At 48.5% G+C, this 20,645-nt stretch overlaps 1 protein-coding gene across 2 annotated transcripts in view; it reads right to left on the bottom strand.

Annotated features, from left to right (window-relative positions):
* Positions 1 to 20,645, bottom strand: part of TTC28 (tetratricopeptide repeat domain 28) — a 107,677-nt gene that overhangs the window by 11,017 nt on the left and 76,015 nt on the right. For both annotated transcript variants that reach the window (XM_030231026.2, XM_050980440.1), the window contains 11 exons: positions 16,774 to 18,115; positions 15,926 to 16,449; positions 14,265 to 14,374; positions 13,995 to 14,124; positions 13,383 to 13,601; positions 11,311 to 11,476; positions 8,463 to 8,603; positions 4,967 to 5,111; positions 3,898 to 4,077; positions 2,148 to 2,868; positions 348 to 472 (listed from right to left, as the gene is read on the bottom strand). In XM_030231026.2, coding sequence (XP_030086886.2) covers positions 348 to 472; positions 2,148 to 2,868; positions 3,898 to 4,077; positions 4,967 to 5,111; positions 8,463 to 8,603; positions 11,311 to 11,476; positions 13,383 to 13,601; positions 13,995 to 14,124; positions 14,265 to 14,374; positions 15,926 to 16,449; positions 16,774 to 18,115 — 3,803 coding nt within the window. The remainder of the gene's footprint in view (positions 1 to 347; positions 473 to 2,147; positions 2,869 to 3,897; positions 4,078 to 4,966; positions 5,112 to 8,462; positions 8,604 to 11,310; positions 11,477 to 13,382; positions 13,602 to 13,994; positions 14,125 to 14,264; positions 14,375 to 15,925; positions 16,450 to 16,773; positions 18,116 to 20,645) is intronic.

The following is a 20,645-nucleotide window of genomic DNA, read 5'->3' as shown; positions in this document are numbered from 1 at the left end:
CCCTTAAGCAGAAACCCAATTCAACAGCTAATGCAAACCAGATGGGTCTGGGGAGGATTCTGTCACAATACAATCTAAGATTTTGCTTACTTTGCCTCTTTTTGCACTGAACACTTCCTTAGGTGTCCAAGTCTTTCCACACTGATCCGGAGTTTTGCAAGAGGATACATCATAGCAGGGGAGAGGGGATGAAGGTGTATATGTATTTTTTTTCAAGTGGGAGTGGCAACACATTAGGGAGTGGGTGTTCCACTCATGGTTCCCCTCCTGCCCTCAGGTGAGGGTGTCTCAGGACTGGGTGGGCTGTGGTGCCACTCATGGCTGTGACAGCCCTTCCCTTCCCTTACCAGATGAAGGAGAACACGCAGAGCATCCCGGGCCCTTTCAGGGTGCTGCAGGATCTCAGTCAGGGCCTGTCCTACCAGTGAAGAAGGGCTGTTCAGCTTCATATCACTCCCAATAAGCATGAAGCCTGCAGGATTCAGAATGAGAGACAGTCAACCTCCTGTTGTTATGGAAAACGTTCAAACCAGACACAGATGTCCTCTGCCCTCAGACCAGTGAATGATGGTTCACTGTACCCTGCACAGGGACATTCTTTTCCCAGAGCTGCTGCCCACTCCCTGCCCAGTCATGCAGACTGAACTTCCAGAAAGTTTCTATATACTTCTTGCTGTCCCCTGCTATTAAATCAATAGTGTCTTCCTGTTCAAGCAAGCAAAAAACCACTGGATTGCAGCTAAACTTTCCAGGCATGCTCCAGGTCTCCTCTACAGCCACAGAAATCAACACATGCCAACAGCGGTCACAGAACAGAACTGGGACCATGAAAAGTTTTCACTGTCCTGGTCAGAAACCTGTCCTGGCTCATGCCCCATTCAATGCCAGACTCCCCAGATGCCAGCACAAGGAGCTCTACGTTTCTCACTCATGCAGTGAGGATGCAGCTGCTCCTGGCTCTGGTGCTCTGTCCAAGACTCAGTGCCAAGGGTCAGCGGTGGAAGTCAGGGACTGTGTGGGATGAACTTGCACAGTGCCATGGAAGGGGCAGCGCTCAGACAGCCTGAGCAGCTGAAAGCCTCTCCTTGCTGGCAGTGCCAAGCACCATGTCCACACTTGTTCTTTTCTGCCTAGAAGTGGTCACTTTTGGGACTTTTTAGTGCTCTTTGCTTTTGAGACAGAAAAATCTTGGAAGGAAAATAAAATCCCAACTGAACTGTGGACCGTAACCTGAACTCAGCTCACAGCTGGTACTACCTGAACCACATCCTGATGCTGGACAACATGCCTGAAATCACTGTCAGCCTGACTCATTTTAACAAGTTCCCACTCCTCCAGCCATATGCAGTTCACACCAGAGCCATATTCACCACAGTTTCCTGAGCTAAACAACATGCTTCTGCTGCCTGTGCAAAAATCAGTTTGGGGAATGCCTGCAGCTTTCAAAAACCAGGCCTCGTGCCAGGAAGAAAAATTAGGTTATCTGTACATATTCCTGTCACAGCACTGCTGAACTCCAAGACTTTGTCATTCCAAATCTCAAAGTACAGATCTAATTGAGAGGGAGCAAGCACCAGCACTGCACAAGGAGCTGACACTGCTGAGACATTCCTAATGGAACAAAAGGAAACCTTTCTCCTAAAAGGACCAAAGGAATAAACCCTACAAGGTTTATGTCATAGAAATCACAGGTACTTGCTGCTGCTTCTAGCAGCACTTCTCCTCCCTCCTGTTGAAGTGTCACTAAATTTTCCATTAAAAAGTCTGTATGTGTGCTCCAGCTGACTCCATCCCATGGACACAGGAAGTGTGAGCCTGGAGATTTCAAACACAGAGAATGAGTTGTTGTACTGCACTTTATTTCTTTCCAGTCATGAAACACATTTCACCTCACAACTGCTTCTAATTATACCCAATCCATACCCACCTACTGTGCCCAGTGAAATGCTGATGAGTCCTGTGACACTGACATTCAGCCACACTCAGCTGAATCAGAGTCTGAGACACAGGGGCTGAATTCCGGGACAGCACAAGGCACACACTGCTCCCAATTACCTGCCAACACTGCTCCTTGCTTAGCTCACATAATTTGGCAGCTCCCTAGTTAGAAATCCCATCTGATTTGTCCAGAAGAAGACTCTTCCTACCTGCCCAGTTGGCTGGATGGGAGAACTGCTTGCTGCTCTGCACGGTTTTCATTGCTTCTCCCAGGGCTGCGCTGGCTTTCATCCCATTTAAGAGAGAAGAGTAGAAGGCGTGGACAAACATTTTGGAAGCAGCCACAGGAATGGGCCAGAGTGACACAAGGACACACTGAGCTCCAGCAGCCAGGAATGCTCTTGTCAAGCCAATGACTCCATCAGAAGTGACTTTGCTGTTGGACTCTTGGTAAGAGCCAAGAACCACCAGCTTGACAGGAAGACGCAGATCCAGCACATCAGCCGCTGTAAGCAGGAACTCCTGGAGAGGAGGGCAGTCTGAGATGCTCTCCACATCACTGGCATCATCCTGCATCCTAAGAGATTCTGGGATTGTGTAGGGGTTCCCAAAGGAGCTCTTGCTGCTGCCTGGGTTGCTGTCAGTGTTGGGTGTCAGGACCAAAGCAGCCAGTTTCCAGGAGACGTGGGTTGCGAAATGGACGCACTCTGCCTGAGTCAGGGCACTCATGACTCTCTCTTTTGTTGATGAGCTGCCGACTAAGGGCTGGCAGCCAAGTAACTCAGATACCATATAGGCTTCTTCTTCTGCAGAGGGCATAGGTCCCCACAGCCACCTGTCCATAACTGCTGAAGGGAGCTTGGGATTTCCTATCACAGCTGCCATTGAGGTAGAACTGGAGTAAGCAGGAGTATTCTTCCTCACATGGGACTAGACAGAGAAAGAGAAAATGGGGTTCAAAGATCTGGTTTTTATGGTGCTGGAAATAAAGCATCCTGTCCCTTTGGCTCTAAAACATAAGTCTGGTTGTCATAATTACAAGAAGAGTGCATTTCTTTAGCTTATTCTGTTTAACTATTCCAAGGAACACCTCTGTTTGAGTCTGGTCAAGACTTCTATCCCCAGATCACAAATACAGCCCAGGCCCCTTTGAGGGCTCCAGCAGAGCTAAAAACATAAGAACATTCCAGGTTCTCACATTCCTGGAAAACCACCTGCAATCACTCACTAAGTGGCTCCTCATACCTGAATTTCCAAGATCAGTGTCAGCACTGCCAGCAGCAGGTGCTGCACACAGCTGATGCTGAACGAAATAGCAGCAATGCCGACAAGATTCAGACCCTTCTGCTGTTCCACTGACTGTGCTTAACTCAGGGCAAACCAAGATGTGCCACTAAACACTGCCCAGCAAGAGCAAATGTGACCTGGTGCATTCTCCCAGAGAACTGAGCATTAGAAATGCTGCTGCCAAACCTCAGCATGAAGATACTTCTCCAGTATTCACCTGTGGGATTTGCTTTCCCTCATAGCTTTGGTGTCCTGAGACATCAGTGGCCTTCCCCACTCAGAATGCTAAAATGGAGGTGAACATACCAGCAATGTGACAGGACAGTCAGCTTGGCAAGGAAGCTCAGCACAGATCACAGACAACCACATCTCTATAGTCTGCCCAGAACTACTCTATAGTTCCACACCCAGCACATGCAATCCTTTAGAGGAGGATATCCAAATGATCCAATCCCCTTGTCCTTCCTGGCATGCCTGGGGCTGTGATTGAGTGCTGCAGGAACTACATCAGAACCTACTTCAGAGCTGAGGTGCTCAGTGTGCTCCTCAGACCCAGGGTGGCCTGCCTGTGGTTTCTGTTCTTGTGTCTGGCACAGCAGGACAGAGCTGCTGCTTTGTGAGCATGCACCAGGACCTGCACCCACAGGAGAGGTTTCACAAGCAGTGTCAGACCTTGGAGCTGGGGTTCAGTGACTGGATGGAGGGCACTGCAATGAGGCTGAAGCGCTCGTAGAGGTACTCATTGGAGGAACTGCCCTTCAGCAGAGCAAAGGGAATGAGGTACAGCTCTCCCTCCAGAACCAGGACCAGCTGACGGTGGCGGCCCACAGGCCCACTGGAATGCATCAAACCCTGAAAAGAAAGAAGAGAGAATTAGTTTGGCCCTTTCACTGCACCTGTGTCCCTGCCTGCATTTCCCAAGCACGAGGCTCTGCTCTGACCCCGTGTCAGTTTGGAAACACACACATCAGAACCATGCTCTGTGTGAGCATGTCCTGTGTAGCTGGACTGCTGCTCACCTGTGCCCACAGCTCCATGGGGACAAGTGAGCACTGAGGGCACTGACCTGTCTGCTCTGGGTCATCACCCTGGCCTCAGCCCATGTGGGACCCAGCCCCACCCTGGTACTACAGCTCCTTCTGCTCCAGCCTGAAATCTTGGCTAACCCCAACCACCTACATCTTGTGAGCATTGTCATAATCCTATCCTTTGTCAGAGAATATTCATTCTGATACTGAATTTCTAAAAAGCCATTTTCTCTGAAGAGCAAACCATCTACAGACAGATTTGTCCATGGCCTGCACCTCCAGACACTCGACATCACTATCAACCCAGAGTCACCAAAAGATCTAACCAGGAAGCATTGTATGGATGGAAGTGAAGCAGAGAGATTAGTCAATAGGGAACATGCAGCTGGGCACAAAATGTGGCAACTGCTCCTGGTCCCATGTAACTGTAGAAAATTTTTTTCATCTAGCATATCATAAAAACAATTAGTTTTCACTCCAGGAAAGAGTAACTTAAAGCACTGCAATTTGCTCCAGTTTAAACACTGGCAGCCCACAAAAAAAAAAAAAAAAAAAGAAGTATGCAGGACTAGATCCTTGTCTCTAGATGGCCACTAAGACCCCTTCCAACCCAGAATGTTCTGTGAAAATACCACACTTCAGAGATCAGCCCCAAGCTGTTTGTTCTTGCTTTCCCACACTGAGAGGGGTTTGGTGCCTGTGCAAAGCCTTACTCCTTCCATGGGTCCTATCAGTAAGTCGTAGAGAGCACGGAGTGGGGGCTTGGTGAAAGAAGTCTGCCTCCTTGGAAGTGATGATGTTCCATCCTTAACAGGAGACATGGTACTGCTGAACAGGCTCGTCATACTCTGACAGCTCCTGTGGGCAAAAGCCAAGGGAGAGGTTAGCTGCAGGAATCTGAGCTGCCCTGTGGCTGCCCTGACTTCTGACAGTGACCCTGTCACCCAGGGGACTCTGCTCTGTAAGATGCTTCATGGGAGGACTTCAGTCTCCCATTCAGCTTCACACCTCAGTGAGCAGTGACATTAATGGCAGCATGAATCAGCTGCAGACAGCACATGACATTGCTATGGAGTTTCTCTCCACACTCCAGTGCCTGAAGTGCTGTTCCCAGCTGCTCCTGCACACCTATGGGCAGCAGCTGTGTGCAGGCAGGCATGAGACCACTGACAACTGACCACGGCCACAGGAGGATTTGCATTTGGGCTGTGCACCACTGACCTGGTGATACCAGAGGAAATGTGACAACAGGCAAACCACAAGACATCAAAATTCTGTGCTTCTGCCACTGCTGAGCAACACCTGGTGCCCATTTCTGATACTTGTGTCTGCCCTGCTGAGGAAATGAAGTTTCCCCATTCTGGGCTCATTGGTCCAGCAGCTGTGCTCCCCTTTGCTTGGGACCACTTTATGTGGAAAGGGTAACTTTCCAAAACATTTTAGCAGGTGGATCTCAAAGGAAAGGTTGGGAGGCCTGGGACATACCCCAGCCATTTCTGATACATATCAACACACAGACTCAGAAATTGCATTTTTCCCTCTCCTTCTCTCTTCAGCTGCTGCAACCAGCCTCCCAACCCAGCTCACAACATGCCTAAAACCTATAGCTCTCTGAAGAGAAAAATGCTCTTACCACCCACAAGGAATTTTCATCTTATGGGCACACAGGAATAACCTCAGAATGCTAACACAAGCCTGGTGTCTGACTGCCCATGCTCTCCAACCCAGAGATTCTAGTGACAGTACGACTATGCTGCTCCTGCTGCTGCCTAGAGCTGCTGGAAACTCATCTGGGAGATTTGTGCAACAGGGGATCAGCACAGGCTTGGTGCTTTGTGCTCCTCTCACACCCATCTGCCCCACTTCACTGCGGGAGGGTTCAGCTTTATGAAGCACAGATTTTAAAATCAGATCAGGAAAGAAAATCTGTGCAGGGATATCCAGTGGTCTCCAGGACCTTGTGCCCTGATCCTCCCTGAGTGGCTTGCTGCCATCAGGCAGCACTTGCCAACCTCACAGCCCATGTTCAGCCATTGCCACACTGCAGAGAATAGAGGCTTCATTTACTCCAATCAGCAAAGCCCTCCTGCATCTTTGGCTTCCCAGGCAAGCAGCTCCAGATTTATTTCTTCACCACTCAGATTGCTTTTTATGAGAACTAAACCAAGGAACCATAAATCTCTCACATTTCCTGCCTCTCTCTCTCTCTGTGTGTGTGTGTGTGTGTGTGTGTGTGTACATAAAGAGTGAGCAAATCCACAGGGGAGGATGGACAGATCTCTTGTGGCAAGTGGACCAGGAGCCCTGGCCAGCCCATCCTTTCCTCCCAAAGAAGCCAACAAAAGGCTCCAGGTGCACTGATGATTTCCACCTTGCTCTTGCAATGCAGAGGATCCCCTGATGTCTGAACAGTGAAATCTCTCATTTGGAAGCCTCTGCTCAGACTCTGCAGTGCTGCTGATTTATAACCCTTTGTACAGGCAGCCTAGCCTGCAGCAAGCAGAGAAACAGCACAAATAGGGAGGGCTTAGCTCTGCTCCCTGCCTTTGTCTTGGGGATGCAGAACAAAGCAAAGCCTCAGAGAACAGGGTCAGAGTGACCTGGCTGACCAGCAGCCTCACAGGTACTGGCTCTGCCTGCTGAGGATGAGTGGCTGGGCCCAGGCAGAAGGAGGGGTTCATCCCAGAACCAGCACAGGGCTGCTCCTGCCTTAGCACTAATTAGGATTTTGGACAAGTCAAATAGCTCCCCAAGGCCACTGGGAGGGCTGAAGTCAGGCTGGTGCTGCAGGGGTCTGACAGCCTCAGGAAGCTGGATACCCATCAAGCCTTCCCCAAAGAGACTCTTCCTAAACATGCAGCCCTAAATCCACATCAGGACCTTGACACATACAAAGCTGCAGTAAGCTCCAGAAAACAGCCAGATCTGAGCTCCCTGTGGATTCTTTCAAGGATCCACAAGTATCTCCAACTATTCTCTGTGTAAAAGCACCTACCCTGAATTCAGGGCTCAGCAAGCCAGCTGCAAACAGATGTGGCAGTGTTGCCACCCAGCAGTGTCTTCTTATTTTTTCACCTCAGTGCTCATTGCAAGAACATCACAGACACGACTGCTTCAAATGCGTCTCCTGCTTCTCTTCTGAGGGTGCTTTTAGTTAAATACCCAGGATGCCCCATCCCTGGGCTGCTCCTAAGAGCTGCAAACTACTTACTTGACAAGACACCTGAGCTAAGCTCCTAGGTCTGGCTGCAAAGTAATGTATGTGGCTCCTGTGAAGCAGAAAGGCAGATGTGGCATGGTTGGCCACTGCAGTGTTCCTGAACATTAGCATTCCCTGGAACAGAATCACATCCTACTTCCCCCTGTAATCAGAAGGACAATCTCCTCTCTTTCTAAGCCTGATAAAATAGCAAAATATCTCAGCAGTTCTGGGGATCTGCCTGTATGATCCAAACTCAGCACGTACTCATAGTCCTCCATCAGGGCAGCAGCTTGAACAGATATGCTTGTGGATTCTGAAAAGAAAACCAGGCCAGTTGCTGGTGCCAGCAGGCAGCTCCCAGTTCTGTGGGGATGCTGTAACAGTTCACAAGCACCAATGGTGGCTTACAACACTCCAGGCTGATCACATTTTCTTTTCCAGCTGAGAAAGGCCTAGGGTGTCCTGTGCTCATAAACCACAATCGAGCACAGATCCAGTCAGAAACCCTGGGTTGCATCATGCAGCCACACTGGAAAAATTCTGTCCTCAATTTTCTTTCCAAATGGTTGCCTTAAGCCCTAATCAGCACAGTCATGTGAAAAGCTGAGAACAAGTTGTAAGAGGCAGAAAATGAGTGGAGACTTGCAGCTAGTACAATCCTGTAACTCTGGAAATGCAGCATATTCCCACCTAATTGGTACAACACTTGAGATCAACAGAAACATGTATTTTTGTAACAAGTGTGCAGAGGAAAGCTCCAAGCTCCACATCTCACACACAGCCGGGACAAAACAATTGCCTGGAGTCTCAAAATCAGTCCTTGGCCAGAAGAGCAAATTCAGAACAGCTTTTCCTCTGAACAGTCATCAGTTACAACAGGGACCAGTCCTTGCTGGCTCTGCCCTTGAGCACTGGCACTGGCTGCACCTAAACTTGCAGTTTAGGGAGAAGCCCATCACCAGGACATCTCCTGCTTGCTGATCCCCACAGCAGTGCTGCATTCTCACCTGTTCAATAGGTTGTTCCTGCTGACCATCCTCAGGAAGCCAGTTGGATCAGTCATTGAGTTCAGCTTGTTATTCATCTCCTCAAACTGCTGGTCCATGATATCCCCAGCTTCACTCTCTGTCTCGCTGCTAGCACAGGCTCTGGGGGAAATCAGTGAGATGAAGGGTCATTGATGCAAGAAGGAGCAACAGCTTGATGACAAATGCTTGGCCAGTCTGAGCAAAAATGTTTTTCAAACAGAAGCTCAACCAAACACTAATGCCAAATCTTCCCTGGCTTGCCTTTTCTCAGGCATATAAGACAGACCCAGCCTCATTTCCTCCTCTTCTGGGATTCTTCAAGGTTTAGTGAGTGGCCCACACGCAGGTGGGAGTGCAGGACCCTTTTTGTGCACTGCAGGCAGGGATTTCTAAAGCTGCAGCACAACACTGAAAAGCTGAGTCTGCAGGAAACACCAGCCCTTATCTGCCTAGGAACACGTGTGAGCACATCCTTTCCAAATCTCCACAGTTAACTTCAAGCTCCACATACTTCCTTCACATAGCAGAGGGAGCTGTGCTGCCACTCCTGTTACACAAAGAGGGAAAGCACACAAAGATTTACTCTATCAATGCCCCAAGTGCAGCAGCAATACAGAGAAACAGCCCAACAATTCTGAATTCCCAGTCTCCTGACATTAATATCTAAATTTTCTCAGTGCAGTTGAGGGGCTCATGGTGGGCTGGGCTCAGTGAGCATTTTGCATGTGAATCATTCTCTCTATTTTGTACACTTTTGTTGTTAATGTTGTCGCTGTTACTGTTTCCAATAAATTTTTCTTATCTCAACCCACGATCTTCACCTTTTGTGCCTCCAATTCTCTTCTCCAGCCACCAGGAGGGAGAGAAGGGAAGGAAGCAAGCAAGCAGTATTGGGGTTTGGAGTGTCTCAATGGGAGAACTAAACTGAGGAGTACCATTCCTAAACCACAACAATGGCACATCAGAAACCTTGGATTTTGTACACTTAAGATAAACCTAGGATGCTACTTAATGAAGCCTTCTTGCATCCCATTTCTGCCTCTTTTTGGGTTCCTGACAGCTTGAAGCCTCTCCTCAAGGGCATGTTTCCCAATAAAGAGCACAGGAATTAAATGAACACACAACCTGTACTTGTGCAGGCAACCAGAGCTGTATCCCTGTTGTTGTATGGATCATGGATCTCTTGTGAGTGAATTTCCTGGTCAATATGATTTATAATCCGGTAAGTTCTGACAAAAGCCAGTCACTTCATGAACATTGAAATGGGGACAGCTGAACCACAGACGGGGGATTAAAAAAAAACAACATAAGGGAAAAAAGGAAGAAGAAAAGGTTGTGAACAGCCTCTCCCTGCACATTTTTCCTCCAGTTGAGGCATGCTCAGCTCTGAATCCTGGCACAGTTTGGAGTAACACTCACAGCTCCTTAAAGAGGCAAAAAACTTGAGTTCATGAACCCAAGAGAGCAGGTCACATGCTCTCCCTAAAGAGAGTGGAGTCTGTTCTGACACAAGTTCAAGCAGATCTTAAAATCCCTTACACTTCTTTTTTTTTTTTTGCAAGAATGCATTACTTTGAGGATTAATTAGACCAGCTGAACAGAAGCCTTTCTAGCAGAACCTGAAGGCTGCAGTGTGGAACTGAACATCCTGTGCATTCCTTCCTCTCCAGAAAGTGTGAAGCCATGCTCTGGAGACTCAGCACTACCTCTGACCCTGCTCACAGCAGTGTGGACACAAACTCTTCAACCTGAACCCCAGAGCACTCCAGCAAGCCAGGGCTGAGCAGTCAAGCTCCTTCACATGTGCTGTGCAGACTCACACCCTGGGGCTGGGACTGAGGCTGGGGCTGGGATTGAGAGCCCTGGAGAGCAGTAGAATCAGCAGGGCTGAGGGGAAGCACTGGAACCACACAGGGAAGAATTTTCAAAGTAGAAAGTGATGCTCACCCACGTGGAAGAGCCAAGATTTGTTTGCTTGATTCCCTGCACGTGATTTTGACATGGGGAAAGAATGTCTGCCTATGATTGTACAACACTGGTCCAAGGATCTTGGGGACAAACACTAAACCCAGAATCATTAACCAAAAACACCCCTACCACTACTACAAAGTGAGGAAGAAGCTGACATCCCAGCAAATTAAAAACTCATCCCAGAACCTGAAGATTGAAGGACTGCCTTGGCCAGGAGGAGAATTTGTGGTGAATTTGTGGAGAATTTGTGGTGAATGCTCCACAAATTCTCCTCCTTGGCCAGGAGGAAAATTTGTGGAATTTTTTCCTTTTTAGTTAAGGAAACTAAAAACTGTATCTGCAAAACTGCTGCATGAGGCCCAACTGCAGATTTCAGTTATGGATCTTGTGTATCTGCATGTCTGCAGGGTAAGACTCAACAATCAACATGTGGGTTCTAAATCATTTACTCAGTAATAGCCACAAGCCATATTGTAGGGGGGTGGTGATGGTGGTGGTTAGAATTCCTATGGTATTTGCAGTTTTTCAAAGCAAATCATTGAAAGAGAATTAATTACACTGGAAAATGTAAGCAGGATGAAATCTGTCCATACACAGTCAGACATGGCACCTGCCTCCTCATCCAGTCTACAGATTCACCACAGCCTGTGGGTTTGGATCTTATTTGCATAGAGTTGTTTGGCAGGAAAATAATCATGGTTACAAAAACAAAGCCTTTTTTTTTGTTGTTGCTGCACTGAAAATTTGCCCCTTCTGTGACTCTCAGTTCCCAGACTTCTCAGCCAACTAGCTCATCCCAAAATGTTATAAATTCAGGTGGGAGAGCAGGATGTTAGACCTCCTGGCCCCAACTCACCTGGTGTAGTAGGAATCCACCCCCAGAGCCTCCCTCACACTGGAGATGTGCTGCTCCAGTGCTGAGTTTGTCAGTGTCTGCAGGGCCACACTGTTGGCTTCATGGAAGTCCCCAGCATTTTCTGTCAGGCTGTCACCCAGATAATACTCATGGAATTTCAGAATTCCTGCAAGGCACCAGAATCAGGAGTTATTTCTGCAGGGCTACAAAAGTGCTGCCAGCAGCTGTCTAAGAAGATGGCACAGCCCCAAGCATTTGGCATTTCACAGCAAAACTGGGGCAAAGTGTTCTATGCCAGGTCTCCACTGAACTTCTCCAGCATTTTCAGTTGTTTTTAAAATCTGGGTTTGTACTTTGCAGATAATGGCTCAAAGGCACAAAGGCAGAGAAGAGCTTTTACAAGATGCTCAGAATGCCTTTGCTATTGCAGCACTCAAATAAATTATAAACCAGATCTTCCATAGAAGCCCCTACTAGAGTAATTCACATTTCAATTGATGCACATGAAAAATACCTATTAACAGCCTCTGAGAAAATTAACTGAACACACAAGGCTGAACAAGAGTGTTGTTACTACAGCAGAATCTCCTCACATCACACACAGTGATTTCACTCTATAAAAGGAAAGAAGATGGATTAAAGCACAGTGAATTATTAAAAGATAGCATTTCACAATGGGTAAACCAGATAAAGGCCACTTCCTGTTTTGCTGAGAATTCCACTGCAACTGCAGATAAAACCTTCCTGCTTTCAGACTGGTCTATTCTTCCTGAGATAATTAATTCTGCAGCCTGTGATCAACAGTAAAAGGCTGCTCTGGATGCCTTAGCAGCATCAATTATTACACACAGTCAGAGCAGAGCAGAGGAACAAAGAATAAAGCAACACCTCCTGCAGCCACAGCAGCAAACACAGCAACAGCCAAGAGGTTCAGTGGGACAATGAGGACCCTGGGCTGCCACTGAAGCTGCTCCCTCTGTCAGTGAACAAGAACAGGTCACCATGGCTTGACCAGAGTCACTACCGAAGGGCTCCCAGCAAAGTTTCTTGAGCCAAACACCACAGCCTGTACCCTTCCCATCACCTGATAGAACCTTCAAAGAGACAGTTACAAACCATGGACTCAAACACTGTTTTTCTCCAAGACTCACTCTGGGCAAGGAGGAGACTGATCATGAACCCCAGTGGCAAATCTTACACTTGATCCATATAATTTTAATAAGCTCAGCCTAATAGTGATACTATAGAATTATTGGCATTTTACTGTGCTAACTACAGCCCTGGAGAGCCAATCAGTGACTGAATGTACAGCAGGACAATCCCACCTTCACTCAGACATTGCAAAACGCTCCCAAAAAGTGTCTCTTCTAACCACTGTCATCCCATCTAAATCAGGCCGTGTGAGTGCTTCCTTCCCTTTCTGAAGCATTTTTCATGCAGTCTAAAGAGTGCTTTTTATCTCTCTAGCTTTGTCATGATGAAGGGCTGCAATTATTAAATTATATCCAGAAAGAACTTGTTAAAATTTACAGTCATCACTTTATTAGATAATGAATAACAGCTGTCTGCAAAAAGCAATCCTCTTCAAATTAATCCTCCTTGCTCCTCTGTGATAAGTGTTTCCACATTCATGTGAGGATCAGACAGCTCAATGGCATATCAGGAAGAGGGGATGCCCTTCTGTTTTCTGCAATCCACTTCAGTGAATAAACCTCCAAAGCTTTTGGAAGAATAAAGCACAGAACTGTAATTAAAGTAGGGATTCTTATGCATAGAAGATTCTCATAGAGCAAACATACTTGGAATTTCATTACTCTTCTGTTCTGTCCTGTGGGAAATATAGACAGATTGGAGGTTGAAAAATGAAAATATTAAACATTTCCATCTCCAGGTGAACATCAAAGTCCTGAATAAGCACTTCTGAGTCATTACTGCTGTGGCTATGCCATAGCTTTTAGTCTATTCAGCTTTAAGGTACTAGATGGAAATTATTCCCTCCTACATTCACTCTGCTCCCAAATTCATTCCTATTCTCCCTGTTCCCAGGCTCTTGTGTCCAAAAAGGAGCTCACCTGCCCCAGGAGCCAGCAGCCAGCTGTACAGATAACCTGCAGCCAGTGAGTAGTAGAGAACAAGTCCCCTCTGGCCATTCACAGTCTCCAGGACCTGGTCAAGGGTCACAGGAGAGTAGGGATCTGAGTCCTGCTGCCCAGTCTGACGTTCCACGAGCAGGTCAGCAAAAGCTCTCGTTCGTCCTCTCTCTGCTACTGCCAGTGCCTCATCATGGTGACCTGAAAAGACACAGCCATCTCTCACACCTGACACAAGTGTGGTCTGCAATGCCACATTCATGGAACAGGGACAGTTGCTATCCCAACCTGGGGAAGCAGTGCCACTTATTTCCCAAACGAGCAGTCTCTGCACTGGAACACAGTCTCACAGAACGTATTTGTTGCAGGCAATAACACAACGAGCCACAGAAAGGCAAATCAATGGAGGAAGCAAGGAAGAAGAACCAAAGACACCCCCAACCCATACAGAGACACCCATCTTGCTGTCCTGAACAGAAATGCTGCGCTGTGTTGGACAGCTGTGGAGCAAAGGACATATCAGGAACTGCCACCTCACAAGTCTAGCTGAACTCCTGTCTGAGTTCAGCCTCAGCATGTGAAGGCATCTCTTACCCAGACTGACAAGAACTCGCTGCAGGGCCTGATAGGAGGATGTCTGCAGGTCGAAGAGTGACAGCTTGTAATCAGTGCTCAGCTGCACCTCATGGCGGATGGTTTCAAACAGCGCGGAGGCACGGTACAGCTGGGAGGGAAAACAGCCACAGTCACCTCCTGATGGACACTACACAGCACTGCCATCCCCTCAGGAAGGGGAGCTCTGCCCCACAGCCTCCCTGGGACACACCAGACAACAGGAAGCACACGGGGCAGACCATGGTGTACCTGGTGCTGGGACTCCTCCAGGTTCCCACTCGCCCAGAGGGAGAGGCCGAGGCCGTGACGGATTTTTGCTTCATCTTCTCTGCGACCCAGCTGCTCTGCCAGCCTCAGTCCTGTAAAGGAGTCAGAGTGAGAAAGTGCCAGAGGGGAGAAGGGGCTGTGGCCTCAGTCCCAGGGGTTCCTGGACAGGCAGAGACAGCTGTGGAGCTGCCAGCACTGGGACAGAAAGCGGGGCAGCACCAGTGGTGGGGTGGTGAGCAAGACAGGGACAGAACCAGCATGACCACGGGGGCAATACCAGCACTGGGCAGCTGCTGCCAACCCTCACATCAGCACCAGCATGAGAGGTGACAGACACTTCCATTGACTGAGCCCTCCCTAAGTGAGGTTAAGGCACCATCCCCTCAGACACACTCAGTAAGCCCCTATCAGGAAGTTCAACTTTTAAAGCCTAAAAGCCACAAAGACAAACAAAATCACATTGAGCTGTCAAACACTGCCAGAAAAGACACCTCTTGCCACATTCCTGGCTTGCTTCCCATCAGCTCTCCCCAGCCCTCTGGCAAGCTCTGCATGGTTTATGTGCTGAGCAGAGGGCAAGGGCTGGCCTGAATGACCTGGAGCTCACTTCACTTCCAGCAGCACATTCTGTGCTGTCCCTTCTTCCACCCGCTCCAAACCTCTGCCTTGGTGGCCCCTGCTGACAACAGGGACACCTCCTCTGAGGCACCTCGGGTTTCCCCCGGCCTGGGGAGCAGGGCCCTGGCTGTCACCACGCAGCTCAGCAGCAGCTAACATTCTCAGGCTATGCAGGAATTCTGCAGCACACCAGGAGAAGGAGCTATGTTTCATTTCTCCCCTTCCAAGAGCATACTGGAATCCTGCCAAGGTCAGTTTCATGAAAACCAAACTAACTGATGTAATACATCCTTCAGCCTCCAGCTTCATACACTCCAGCGACATTGCTCATCTGCTCCATCAGAGCCCACAGTCTGATCAGCTGCTGCCTGCATGCTGCACCCCCTTGCAGCAGCACAGCTCCCAGGCCAGCACTGACCCAGCACTCAGCAGTGGCAAACAGCTCCTGGGCATCTCAGGTTGAGTTTCTCCCACCTCTCTATCAATAGCACTTGTTTTCATTCAGACTTTAGGGGGACTCACCCACTGTGACTCACTCCTAGGTGAACATGTAAGAAGAGCAAGGCAGAAATCTCCATTAACAGACCTCTCAGGATCAGAGAGATTCATCACAATCCTCTGTGATTTTCCCAGAGCCAGATCCTGGTATGCAATGCCATTTTTTAGAGAAGGTTTGCATCTTCAGGCACAAATGAGCTTTACAAAGAGACTCTGCTAGGTACAGTCTAGATTCATGCTCTGAGGCACCTAAGACACCCTGAGGAAGACACAGATCATGATTTGTCTAGAGGACACCAAGAAGGCTCCAACTGAGATGGCACACTGGCTGTAACAGCTCCACAGACAGCTCCTCACACAGATGCCCAGCAGTAGCTGTGGATGTCTGCAAGAGCTTCTGCATCAAAGGCCACTGTCAAACACATCCTTTTTGAGCTGTGTTTACAGTACCTCACCTCTCCCTATCTTCAGATCTCCCTTCTACCCTTCTGACCCTACCTGCTCTGTTGTGTAACTCAGCCTCTTACCTTCCTGCAGGTACATCACAGCCTGAGAGTAGTTCTGTAAAGCATGATGAGTCCTCCCCAGGCTGCTGTAAGAGACAGTTTTGGCCACCAGGTCGTTCATTTGCGCCGCGATGCTGAGGTGCTGCTCCTGATACACCACTGCCCTCTCGTAGGTGCCCAGGGACTCATAGGTTAGGCCCAGGTTGCCGTAGGCACGGCCCTGCCCGGCGGGGTTGTTGGTCTCCTCGGCGATCTGCAGGTCCAGCTGGTGGTACTGCAGGGCTGTCTCGTACTCGCCCATCTGCTGGTAGACCCCGCCCAGGCCACAGGCGGCGTCGCTCTCCAGGGCTCGGTCCTTCATCTCCCGGGCGATGTTCAGCTGCCGCTCCAGGCACGAGATGGCTTGCTCGTAGTTGCCCAGTTGGCTGTGCAGGCTCCCCAGCTCCCCGTAAGCCTGGGCTTTGTTGAATGCCTCCCCCAGCTCGTGTGCCACTACAAGCCTCTTCTCAAAGCACACCAGAGCCTGCTGTAAACTTCCCATAGCCCTACAAGGGAAGAAAACAGCAGTGTTTATTTTGCCTGTATTTCCTTGAGAGAAGGTGTTTTGCCATTTCCCCTGGAGGCCAGGGGCTTTCCCCCACGAGACATCTCCAGCACTTTTGAATCAACCTCCTCCTCCTCTCTGGGCAGTGTCATCAGCTTCATAATTTGAGCTGTCAGCAGAGTCCTCAGCATCCACAGGACTCTAACTCACTCCTGTGTCACATCACTGTGTGTGTGTGAGGCCCTCAAACACACCCCATCAGTACCACACTGCATTGATTGCACTTGTACTTCACTGACACCAGAACACACGAGCAGCTCCTTACCTGTGCCCACTGCCCAAGCCTCGGTAGGCCTTTGCCTGATCTTGCATACGGTTCAAGCTTTGAGCCACAGACAGGTACTGTTCATAATACTTTATAGCTTCCTCAAAATCTCCCAGAGCCTCGTAACAATCTCCCAGGTTCCCATAGGCTCGGCCCCGATCTAGTACGGATTCATTCCCACTGAGCTGCTGCAGCATGGCCAGCTGCTGCTCAAAGTAGCCAATGGCTTCCTCCATGACATTCATGTTCATCTTGGTAATGCCCATGTTACCGTAGACCTGGGCTTCGATGCTGGGGTCCTTCAACTTCTGCCCCAGCTCCAGCTGTTCTTCATAGCACTTGAAGGCCATGGTGTACTTCCCAAGTGACATATACACTGCAGCAAGGTGACCATGTGCTCTGCATTCACCCGACATATCCCCCAGCTCCTGGTACACCTCCAGCTCCTGCGTGTGGTAACCTAAAGCCTTGTCACACTTCTGTACCATCCTGTATGCAGAGCCCAGGGCTGCATAGGCATTGGCTTCCAGTCTCCTGTCTTTAACGTGATGGGCTAAGCTCAACTGCTGCTCATAAAATTTTATTGCACCATGTACATCTTTTTTACAGACAAAAATATCCCCCAAGTTCCCCAGGGCTCGGAATTTGGCCTGGGAATTGTTCAGAGACTGTGCCAGGGACAGCAGGTACTTTTGACACTCCTCTGCTTTGCTGAAGTCCATCAAGGCTTTGAAGGCCAGGCCCAGGTTGCAATAGGCTTTGGCTTGGCTCAGCTTGTCATGAAGATCCTTTGCTAAGGCAAGATCCTGCTCATAGTACTTAACAGCTTCCTCATAGTTCCCGAGGCAATAATGGGCATAGCCAAGGTTGTGGCAAACCTTCCCCTCGCCTTCCATGTCCTGCAGCTCTGGGGACAGGCGCAGGTACTGCTCATAGTAGGGAGCTGCCTGCACGAACTCTCCTCGTGTGCAGTGGAAGTTGCCCAAATTGCTGAGGGCTCGTGCCTCGCTCTGGATGTCCCGCAGCTCCCGGGCAATGTTGAGATGATTCTGGTAGTGCTGCAGAGCACGGTCATGGGCACCCAGCGCCTGATAAGCAACTGCCAGGTTGCCGTGTGTGGACGCCTGAGAAGCACGGTCGTTGACTTCCATGGAGATCTGCAGCTCCTGACGGTGGTACTTAACAGCCTGGTCGTACATGCCCAGGGCGTTGTAGGCGTTGCCCATGTTGCCGTAGGCGCGGCCCTGGGCAGCGTAATCGCTCAGCTCCTGCGCGATGGACAGGTGTGTCTTGTGCAGCCGCAGCGCGGTGTCGTAGTCACCCTTCATCTGGTGAATGATTCCTGGAAAACAACAGAATCCAGCTCAACAAACACAGGGCCCTGTACTAAACCTCTGCAGCACTCTGCACACCAGGGCTGCCTGCAGCACGGCCCCTTCCCTGGCTCTTCACAGCCCTTCTGAACAAACTGCCTCCTTGCTTTTAACAGAGAAAGCACAGGGAAGGTTTAGGTTTCATGTTATACAAAAGCACCCATTCACCACAACAACCAGACACAGTCTGGCCCTATAAAATCACTGTTTATTTCCAGAAGTGATACCTGGTAGCTCCAGAGCTCAGACTCAACACATTGAGTGAGACAACATTTGCAGATGCTTTTCAATTTCAGTCGAATCATCTTGCATTTGTTATGAGACATGGGAACAGGAGCTCAGATTCTGCTGATGATACCACCTACACTGCAATTAAACTCTGTACTAATAATGCCTGTGGCTACTTTGCAAGCACCTGTGAACAAGCCTCGAGGTTTGGGAGCCACTGAAGGAGGCCCTGCAAATGTTTTTTTTGACATTATTGCAAAAGCTTAAAGAGAAAATATCTGGCATCTTTGGGCAACATGATGAGCACATGAAAAGAGGCCCAGAAGTTCTCTTGGAGCTGGAAAGAGGCAGCACCAAGAGACTTTAAATTGTGTTCTATTAATAATGTGAGCTGTCTTCTCTTCATCATAGTGGGAAAGCTTAAAAGCTGCAGAGGCTGCAAAGCCTGGTCTCCACATGGAGCCTGAGTGTTTGGAAATACCAGATGCTTTGCAAAGGTTGAGAACCTGAGACTTCTGGTTAAACTCCACATCTTGTAAAAGGCTGATAGCTTGTGCTTCATCCTCAGTCCATCACCTCTTGCTCACCAGAGTGCAGAGCATCTCCCTGCAGAACACTGCAGCAGCTGGGCTCTGTTACACTCCATGTCTGCCCTCCTTAACACTGGATCACACACTTAAGGGTGCTTTCCATCTGCATTAGGGAAATGCAACAGAAAATGTCTGCTGCTTCAGCAAAGAGGCCAACTCTAACATTCTGGCCTAGAAACACACATTTAGTTACATTTTTTTGCCTGTCAGCATGGTTATTTTGATGAGGTTTTGTTTTGCATGTGGATTAGATGAAAGAGACAATTAAAACTTGACTTTTTGATTGGTACTGGATGCATTTTAAACAACAGTAATAGATTGTCTCAACAAGAACTGCATGTTCCCTTTCTCCAGTATAACTTAACTCTGACAGAGAAGACAAAAAATACAGCCAAATAACAGCTGAAACGTGAGACCCCGCGCTCAGACGCTCGGAGAACTATTCTAACACAAAGTGTGGAGTGGCTGAGTCAGCATACCAACTCAAAAGTTATATTTAGGCTAAAATCCAACACTGAGAAACATTCTCTGCTGCAGCAGTCCATCTCTCAGATCTCTGGGTCTCCCCAGCACAGGGTCCACAAGACAAGGTCCCACACTGGAGAAGAAATGGAGAATGTGGTTTGTGCTTTGCTGCTCATGCAAGGCCTCCTCTCCCAGCCCTCCTGCCTGCTGGGTGCTGCCACATTAACAGAAACCTTGCTCATGCTCACTGCTCTCTCATGCTAAGCTGCCCACAAGCATTTTTGTATCACAAACCTACTTTGCCCCACAGATCTGCCTAAATTTGTGTAAGGGAGGAGATTTGCAACACTAATTAAAAAGCTGTGATTGTTTTGTTTTCTTCAGTTCCCCTTATCTCCTTCATTCAGCTCCTGAAGACTCAGCTACTAAGAGAAATTAAGTAATTCATCAAGCTCTTTTCAATTACCTGCTGTTGATAACATCAGAGTACAATTAGCATCTACAAATGAACCAAGTGCCAACTGCCAAGCAGAAACAGGAGCTGATTTACAGCGTGGGGCAGCCTGCAAGGGCTGGGATTCAGGGGCTGCCAACAAACACTTATTTTGATATCCCAGCACCAGCCCTGCTTTGCTGTTCCCAGCCAACTGAGAACACATCCCAAATAACAGCTGGAATACTGGCAGCACAACTGCCACAGCCATGGCAGAGATGGAAATGCATCCTTGGTAACTTCCACATCTGGTGCTGTGAGGCAGCAGGAGAAATTAGGCTTCACTTGAATGGAACTCAGTCTTTCCCAGCCTGCCAGCAGCATGCCAGTGCCTCTCCTTAGGAGAATGCAAGACTCCTATACCCCAGTACTTCAATGAGTATATTTGAAAAACAAACTTAGTTAGGATTTGATCCACGTGTCTCTCAACTGACAAGACAGCAATATATCAACAGATCCTGATGACAAGCTCCCAAAGAAATGGCCAGGTAACAAGCCACATCACTTCTTGCATTAGTGGAAGAATTACATTTATTCCTTACTCCTGAAGAGCTCCTCAAATGTATTTTATCTTTTTATTTCCCTTTTGCTATGAGTTTGTGCTTTCTAGTGTTTTTCTAAGGAATTTAATAATTGAACACAGAATACAGTACAGCAGCACACAATCTGCCAAGGGCCTGTTTAATTTATTAAGGCAGCCTGGTAAAACTGGTGTTACTAAGA

The sequence above is a fragment of the Serinus canaria genome, chromosome 15 (genome assembly GCF_022539315.1).
Source record: "Serinus canaria isolate serCan28SL12 chromosome 15, serCan2020, whole genome shotgun sequence".
NCBI classification, from domain to species: Eukaryota; Metazoa; Chordata; class Aves; order Passeriformes; family Fringillidae; genus Serinus; species Serinus canaria.
The sequence above is the reverse complement of the archived record's forward strand: the minus strand, read 5'-3'. Positions and strand labels throughout refer to the sequence as shown.